This window comes from Loxodonta africana, chromosome 3 (assembly GCF_030014295.1).
Source record: "Loxodonta africana isolate mLoxAfr1 chromosome 3, mLoxAfr1.hap2, whole genome shotgun sequence".
Lineage (NCBI taxonomy): Eukaryota > Metazoa > Chordata > Mammalia > Proboscidea > Elephantidae > Loxodonta > Loxodonta africana.
Window position 1 is genome coordinate 12,513,370 of NC_087344.1, and position 9,349 is coordinate 12,522,718.

Consider the following 9,349-nt stretch of genomic DNA (forward strand, 5'->3'; position numbering starts at 1 on the left):
GCTAGGTCCCCGGAGCCCCCAGCCCGGCCTCCAGCCTCCTCCCTTCCCCCTCGAGCTTCACCCCGTCCTCTGTCTCTGTCCCCCAGATGGAGAAGGACATCCGCAGTGACGTGGAGGAGTCAGACTTGAGCGAAGAAGAGGCCGCCCGGGAACGTCAACAGCTGAGGAACGAATCGGCCCCCGCTGGCGGTCCCCGGAGCCGGGCAGCCAGGCGGCTGGCCAACGGGCACACAGCAGCCATGTAGGCCGTGAGGGCTGGCTGTGTGAGGCTGCCCCCAGTGCCCAGGGGCTTGGATTTGTGGGGCACTGGACTGGCAGCCTTCAGGCCAGCTCTGTGGAGACAGTGAGGGCCCCACCTCCAGGAAAGGCTGATGATCTGTCTCCAGCCCCTTCCCCTGCCCTCTCCCTTCCCATCCTCCCTCTGTGAAATCAGACACAGTCAGAGCCAGCAGCAGTATGCCCAGGACGTCCTCTGGGGAGCCCCAGGCTGGAAGGGGCCTAATAAAACTTGAATGGAGCCAAATTCACCACACCACCTGAGAGATGTGTCCTTGTCCCAGAGCCATCTCTCTATCCTGTGATGCCCTGAGCGAAGCAGGAGTCTACGGTTAAAAATAATATTAAGCCAATAATAGGAATTGATTGAAGTTTATTTAATAGACAATTTGCAAATTGGGGTGACAAAAGAGAAAAATCTTTTACAGATTCTTAGACTCCAGCTTATTGCTAGTAACTTATAAGTTGCCATGGAAACAGGGCTAGAATAGTGTTTACATAATCACTTGTGGCCATGCAACATTTTCTTGAAGAACAATTCAGATAGTTACTGATTTACCCTAAAACATAATTTCTAGTCTGACCTTTAGAATTGCTGTTTGTGGAAACTGGTTGCACATAGATAGTTCTTTAGAAGAGCACATTGCCCAAGGCAAACATTCTTTACTAATTAAGCTAAACTATCCTTTGACTTAAAGATGACTTTCAGAAAACCAGTTTTCTCAAGGTTTAAGGTTCAATGATTATCTCAGGGTGATAGTGTGGATGGGTCATTTCAACCTCCATGGAATCCAGAAGCCTGGATTTAAACTCTGTTCCTTACTACTTATATATCCCACAGACAGGAATACTCACTGTCCTTGCTCCACGCCACCCCTCCAAGGCTGCTTGGACTGGGTGGGGAGTGGACATGTCCCACAGGGATCCAGACAGCTGGCAGCACAGAGACTTCCAGGCAAGTTCCACCCCCCAGACAGGGGCTCCTTAGACAAGCCACCTTCTATAACCCTCAGTACATCCCTGGACGAGCTGCTCATATAGCCGGTTTCCAAATGAGAAAGTTCCAGGCTCACAGAGGTCACGTCCTTTGCCCAAGGTCACCTGAAGGTCAGAGGCCAAGCAGGAGGGCAGAGAAGAGGCCCAGGTCTCCTCTGCTGACTTTGCCCAAGGCTGGCCAGAGCCGTGTCCTTAGGGTCCCCAAGGCCCCCTGGACACTGTGAGATGGGGCAGGGGGTCAGTCCCGCTCGACCTCCTAGGGGTCAGCCAGGGCAACCCATGTGTGTCAGAGTAGAACTATGCTCCATAAGATTTTCCATGACTGATTTTTCGGAAGGAGATCACCAGGCCTTTCTTCTGAGGCATGTCTGGGTGGACTCGAACCTCCAACCTTTCAGTTAGCAGCTGAGCATGTTAGCCATTTGCACCACCCAGGCACATAGTATGAGAAGTTTAAGAACAAATATATGCCAGTAAATTCGAAAATCTATATGAAATGAATACATTTATGGGAAAACATAAAATGCACAAATTATTCCAAGAAGCAGCAGAAAAACTGACTAATAAATGTTCACAAGATGTAAATAATAGAGGAAAAGTACCTCCCCACTAAAGCACAAAGCCCAGAGGATTTTACAGTTCAAGTTTTATCAGCATATCAAGTAACAGATAAAACCAGAACCCAAACCAGTTGCCCTGGAGTCAGTTCCGGCTCACAGCAACCCCATGTGTGTCACAGTAGAACATGGAGTTTTCATTGCTGTGAACTTTTAGAAGCACATTGCCAGGCCTTTCTACCAAAGCATTGTGGGTCTGTTCAAACTGCCAACCTTTTGGTTAGTATTGGAGGGCTTAATGGTTTGCACCACCGAATTCCCATCTTATTAAGTGATACAAAGAAGGGGAGAGAAGGTATATAACTTCTTTTGAAAGGATAATATAACCTGGAAACCAAATCCAGGTATGGGCAGAATAAGACAGAAAAATTCAAGCTAATTTTCACTTAAGTCCATAGAAGCCAGTGCACCTCGTGGGCAGCCAACACCCATTGGGCAGGGGAGGCTTGTGTGTTGCTATAACGCTGAAACAGGTTTACAGGCTTCAGTGGTGCTTCCGGACTAACAGAGTAGGAAGAAAGGCCAGGCCATCAACTTCTGAAAATCAGCCAATGAAAGCCTTATGGATCACAACAATCTGATTGGCAACCAATCATGAGGATGGTGCAGGACTGAGCGGCATTTTGTTCCGTCATGCGTGGGGTCGCCATGAGTCAGGGGCTGACTCAACGGCAGCTAACAACAGCCAGCCAAATCGATTGTTCTAGGGGAAAACCATGACCGCCGAGTGCAGTTTGAAAAGCAAGGTATGAGTCAACTTTAGAAAATCAGGGTAATTTATCACTGTCAGCTGGTACTTTATCACTGGCATTCTTCTGTCATAGCTGCTTGTTTTTGCCATGACCCCGTGTATGTGTTCTGAGAAGTCATACCCCAAAAATGACAGAACACATGCAGAAACACGGCTAGGATACATCACTCAACACCCTTGCAAGTCTGGAGCAGAACATTAAGAAGAAACAAAACCCAGTGCACCCAGTGCTGTCGAGTCGATTCCGACTCATAGCGACCCTATAGGACAGAGTAGAACTGCCCCATAGAGTTTCCAAGGAGCGCCTGGCGGATTCAAACTGCCGACCCTTTGGTTAGCAGCCGTAGCACTTAACCACTACGCCACCAGAAGAAACAAGCTTCATAAAAATGCTAACAGCTTTAAAAAAAAGTTTTTTACAGTGTTTATACAGTTGCTGTCAAGTTGCCTCTGACTCTAGGTGACCCCGTGTATGTTGGAGTAGAACTGTGCTCCATAGGGTTTTTGTGATTGTTAAGGTTGTATGTCAACTTGGCTGGGCCATGATTCTCAGTGGTTTGGCTGTTATGATGTAGTCTGGCGGGCATACAATTATGTGATTACCTCCGTGATGGGATCTGCTGTGAGGAGCCAATCAGTTGAAAGGGAGTTTTCTTGGGGGTGTGGCCTGCATCCAATATAGATGGACTTTCTGGCAAAGCTCTCAGGGTTTTGCTCACTCTGGATTCTGCAGCTGGCTTCTGTTCATCTGACCTCTGGTTCCTGGGACTTGAGCTAGAGCTTACCTGCCATCTTGCCTGCCGATCTTGATATTCATCAGTCTTAGCAGCCTGTGGACCAGAGCCCTACTGTTTGACCTGCTGATCTTGGGTTCACCAGCCCCTGTGGCTACATGAATCAGGAGAAGCCTCCAGCCTGACCTGCAGACTTAGGACATTCCAGCCTCTACAACCACATGAGCCGTTTCCTTGATATAAATCTCTCTCCATATATAATTATATGCTTTACTGGTTTTGCTTCTCTAGAGAACCCCTCCTGGGACAGTTGATTTTTTGGAAGTAGACACCAGACTTTTCTTTCAAGGTGCCGCTGGGTGGACTCGAACTTCCAGCCTTAGGGTTAGAAACTGAGACCGTTCACCATTTGCACTACCCAGGGGCTCTAGCATAGTTAAAAAGACACGTTAAATTCCTAATAAGTGTAAAGAAATAGATTTGAAACTTAAAAAAAATACAGAGTGGCCATCTAAGATACAACTATTGTGTCTCTATTCATCTGGCACAACAGACAAGGAAAACAAAGACTCAAGGAAGAAGCTAGTCTACAGGACTAATAGTCTACACAAACCACAGCCTCGTCTACCCTGAGACCCGAACTAGATGGTGGCCCAGCTGCCACTACCTACCGTTCGAATCAGGACCACGGTAGATGGATCCTGAGAGAATGGGAGAAACGTGGAACAGAACTTCAAATTCTAAAAAAAGAAAGACATTGCAAGAGTTGAGACTGAGGGACTTCCTGAGACGGTTGCCCTGCGATAGTCTTTAGATCTTGAACCAAAACTATCCTCTGAGGTCACCTTTTAGCTAAATAACAGATTGGCTCACAAAATAAAGAGTATCACCTTGAGGACCGTGCTCCTTTAAAAAACCGTCTACAGCGTCAAGGGGAGGCATGCATTCTCTGGGCCCCATGGAGTTGTAGCTCCAGCATCCATTCAAAATGGGGAATCTCTGGGCTTACCTCTGACCTACAGAATCTCAATCTGCTTTTTAACAAGCTCCCCAGGTCGAAACAGAGTTGGCCCGAAGCACGCCAGGCACGAAGAGATTCTGAGGCTGCTGTTTTATGGCCATCTCCCCTGCACGGAGCAGAATAAACCATAAAACAAAACCCATTGCCATCAAGTCGATTCCGACTCATAGCAACCCTATAGGACAGACTAGAACTGCCCTATAGGGTTTCCAAGGAGTGCCTGGTGGATTTGAACTGCCGACCTTTTGGTTAGCAGCTGAACTCTTAACCGCTGTGCCACCAGGGCTCCACCGAGCAGAGTAAAGCCCCACAAAGGAATCGAACCTAGGCTGCCTGGTTTATCCACACAGTGGACTATCCTAAAACATCCTGCCTCTCTTTGGAGTGGAAGATTAGAAAAGAGTAGAAAAACCACCTCCAACTGGACACATCTACACAAACCACGGAAGTCCCATGTCCTCTAAGCCCTCCCAGGCTACCGCCCACACACAAAATCTCAATGATAACTTTTCTGATTATAAGTCAAGTAAGTTTCTAAAACGGAAGACATAAAGCCATGAAATAAAACATTAACAAATCATCCCACGCCTTCTCCATCCCAACACTGAGCCTCGGCAGAGGTCTCCACTTTGGGGTCTTTGCAGTCCCCCTTCCTTGGCCGTCCCTAAACCAGCGAGACCAAGTTAACAAGAAGAGCATCTTCTAATTTCCTTGTGGATTTGCATTCTTTAAATGCCTGTGAAGCGTCCACAATTGAAGAAGGATTCCAGTATTTAAAGCCCACCAGACAATGGACTGATTCTTATCCAGCCCCAACGCGGCCCCTTTCCAGTTTCCTCCAAGCACAATGTGTAGAATTACCCAGTGTGTCACTTCCTAGAACACGCGATTGTTTCTAAGAGGTAGGCAAGACTTCTCAGACAGTATTTATTTTTCTCATTTTAGACGCAATGCCCGCAGCCTTCACAGTGTTCACTTTTCCAGAAGCTTCTCAAGTATCGAATGTGTGTGGACTCAGTTGTGTCCCTTCTTTTTTCAAAGTTATGCTTTGGGGTAGGGGGGTGGAAAGAGCAAGACAATGTACAAATGGTCAAACTCTTTGTTTGATCATCTGGTATGCAATAAAAGAAGTGTGTTAGATTACACCCTAGCAATCATTCTGAGGAAAATATTCTGAAAGTTGTAACTCGGTGCATTTCAACAGCTTGGAGAAAGGGGATTTCCTAGGGTGGGGTTAAGAGGAGAAAAACAAAAAGGATCAGCGTCTTCCTTATTGGGGCTGGAGTGGATTTTTCCTGAGGTGTTTTCCATCCCAAATCTTGGTGGGAGGATGGATCCCTGCAAGTGTTGGGACTTTTATTGTTGGCAGGGCTGTGGTTTGAATTCAAAGGGGATAAAGAAGGCATAATTGTCCATTCAGTTAAAACTAGAAGGATGCTGGACCCTACCAAAAAAAAAAAGAAATCATCTTTATAGAACCAAACAGTCACCAATTTCTTTAAAACAGATGAGAACATAAGGGGTCAGGGAAACTAGATTAATGGAAACAGAACTACCAGAACGGAAATATTGAGAATGTTCACAAGTTGTGAAGAACATAACCAATGTCACAGAACAATTTGTGTAGAAATTGTTCAATGGGAACCTAAACTGCTGTGTAAACCTTAGCCAAAAACACAATAAAATATTATTAGAATAAATTAATTTAAAAAAATACAAAATTGAGGGTCACTTGAAGGAAAAGAGAGTGAGGAAGTGTTGAAGCTGCTGAGTTACCAAGGCAACAGGTAATGCATAAAGACAGGTAAAAACAGCAAAATTACCACCGGAGGCCAAACAGAAGAAAGGAAGTTCAGGGTGGAAAGACATTAGGTACAAGGAGACAGCGCCACCTATGGGTGGTTCTGAGTTCCGCTGTGTTTGTGAACTACTGCTGAGGAGATGTGCCCTGGTAGCGCAGTGGTTAAGTGCTCAGCTGCTAATCCGAAGGTGGGCCGTTAGAACCTACTAACCGCTCTACAGGAAGAAGACGTGGCAGTCTGCTTCCCTAAAGATTGCAGCCTTGGAAACCCTGTGGGGCAGTTCTACTCTGTCCTATAAAAAAAGGGTCGCTATAAGTCAGAATCAACTCCACGGCCTCCGGTTGTACAGCAGACCGTTTGGTGCGAAACTTTTGCTGTTGTTGTTAGTTGCCATCGAGTTGGCTCCAGTTCATGGCGACGTTGTGTATAACGGAACCAAACGTTGCCCGGTCTACGCCATCTCCACAATCGTTGGTGTATTGGAGACCATTGCTGTGGCCATTGTATCAATCCATCTCACCGCCGGTTGCCCTCATTTTGGCTGACCCTCTATTTTACCAAACATGATGTCCTATTCTAGCAATTAGCCTTTCCCGATGACATGTCCAAAGAAAGCAAGCTGAAGTCTTGCCATCCTCACTTCTAAGGAGCATCTCGGTTTTATTTCTTCTAAGACAGAGCTGTACTCAGTATTCTTCATCAACACCATAGTTCCGACGTTTTCACTGCCCAGCTTACATATGCATATGAGGCAACTGAAAAGACCATGCCTTGGGTCAGACACACCTAAGTCATCAAAGTGACATCTTTGCTTTTTAACACTTTTTAATAAGGTCTTTTGCCACAGATTTTTAGCACTTAAGAGAGCAGAATTTGACTGAGATGCAACTAACGTGGACAGAACTAAAGAAATACTGTTGAGACAATAAAAAAGGAAATTGCAAACGGTCCCTTCCCATTTATTGTTGGACAGGCTTCACAGAGGACGATATTATGATTTCCATGAATATATTCATGTGGATACAAAATTCAGCACCAGGTCTGGAAAGACCCACACCCAATTCTGTAATGATGTTCCAGTGTGAAGTCCCCGGGTAGCACATGTGACTAAGCACTCAACTACTAACTGAAAGGTTGTGCTTTGAGTTCACCTAGAGGAGCCTCAGAAGAAAGGCCTGGCAACCTACTGCTGAAAAATCAACACTGAAAACCCTGTGGAGAACTCCCTCCTTTACCACGAAATCAGAAGAACTGGATGGTGCCCAGCTATCATTACTGAACGTTTTGATCAAAGATTTTATAGAGGAATCCTGACCAAAAGTGGGGGAAATGCAGAACGGAATTTCAAATCATCATGGAATCCAGAGGCTGGATGAACCCCTCAAGCTATCACCTTGAGATAATCTTTAAACCTTAAACCAAAAATATCCCCTGAAGTCTTCTTAAAATCAAACAGTAGTTTAGCTTAATTAGTAAAGAATGTCTGCCTTGAACGTTGTGCTCTTTAAAGATCTATATGGGATCAAACTGACAATAGCAACTCGAAAGATTTGATAGGAAACTTAGGGGGCAGTGAATTTAAGTTAGTGGGGGATGAATAATTTAGAAAAGTAGGGTGAGAATGGTCACACAACTTGAAGGATGTAATGTCACTGCATTGTACGTGTAGACATTGTTGAATTGGTGTATATTTTGCTGTGTATTTTCTCAACAACAATAAAATACAGTAAAAAAAAAAAAAAAGCCCTATGGAGCATTAGTTCTACTCTGTACACCCATGGCATCGCCATACATATGCGTCAACTCAACGGCAACTTTTTTTTTTCCCCTGGCTCCAGGATGAGGGGGAAATGGAGAAGAGAGGCTGGTGATGTGGAGGGAGAGCGGATAGCATCATCCGTAATTTCTTATTAGATATATAGTTAGGTATGCTACTTAAAGGTTGATGGTTTGAAACCACCCAGCAGCTTTGCAGAAGAAAGACCTGGCAATCTGCTTCCATAAAGATTACAGCCTAGAAAACTCTATGGGGCAGTTCTACTCTGTCACATGGGGTCGCTGTGAGTTGAAAACAACTCCAGGGTACCTAAAAACAATGAAACTTTAATTCTAGAGGAGAGTCAAGGGAGTGTGGAGAAAGGCGTGAGAGACAGAGGGGAAAGAGGAGGACAATAACCAGGGTGTCCTAGAGACCAGGGAGAGGATATGACTAAGACAGGGGTGTGGCCCCAGGCGCTGACAATAAGGAATGAAGGTAATGGGGGGGGGGGAATGAGGCAGCAGCTATGGTGATGGGGGGAAGGGTGACTAAGATACCAGGGACCCAATCAGCAAGGTAGGCATAGGCTTAATTGTACTTACTACAGTATTTTTACTCAAATAACATGTACCTTCTACGTTTGTTTGCCAACCACTCCCTCCCCCAGGAGCTACTTTCAGTAAGCACCGCTATGCCAATTTTTTTTTACAAGTTGCTGTGAAAAAAAAATAAATAACAGTGCAGTTTGCAAAAATACCTTCCGGGGGAGGGAGCGGTTCGCAAACAAAAGTAGATGGCAAGGTGCATGTTATTTGCGTAAAAATACAGTAATTGGTCGTGCACGATTTCACCTGGGTTCACCATCTCTTTGAAAATAACACGGCGATGTGGTGAAATTATGCGCTACAGATTACTAAGTAACGCAAGACGGTGCGTACCTTGCTTACTATAAACCAGCGCGTACTCTGCCAACTGGCTAATCCGCCCCTGTTAATTTTATCTCAGATACGAGAGGGGTGGCACTGGATGACCAAGTTGATGACAGGCAACCAAGGGGGTGGCAGGGGTGACAATGGTGATGGGGTAGGCCAGAGTTGCTGGGAGAAAAGTGGGAAAGAGAGGAGTTAGGCTGTGGTTCCCCCTGCCTGGCCAGGCAGCGCTCCACCGCCCCACCACAAGTTGACTTCCCACCCCCAGGGGCATTATGGCACTCAGTGTGGACATCCTGGGCTCTGCTGAGACCACACACCACCACTGTGGCCAGGGAATTCCCTGCCTCCACTTGACAGCCCAGGAAACAGAGGCTCTGGGACCGGGAGGCTGCCTGCACCCTGGATCTGTGTGGCTCCATGCAGCCAGGCTTTCCCGGGGGTTGAGAAGGCCAGAAGCAGAC

General features: G+C 46.2%; 1 protein-coding gene across 4 annotated transcripts in view; it reads left to right on the forward strand.

Annotated features, from left to right (window-relative positions):
- Nucleotides 1-8,866, forward strand: part of CERS4 (ceramide synthase 4) — a 63,218-nt gene extending 54,352 nt beyond the window's left edge. For 3 of the 4 annotated variants that reach the window (XM_064280506.1, XM_064280507.1, XM_023540500.2), the window contains one exon: nt 87-8,866. In XM_064280506.1, coding sequence (XP_064136576.1) covers nt 87-245 — 159 coding nt within the window. In that variant the 3' untranslated portion in view covers nt 246-8,866. The remainder of the gene's footprint in view (nt 1-86) is intronic. The other variant, XM_003421314.4, reaches the window with a different exon arrangement.
- Nucleotides 8,867-9,349: the final 483 nt, after the last annotated feature.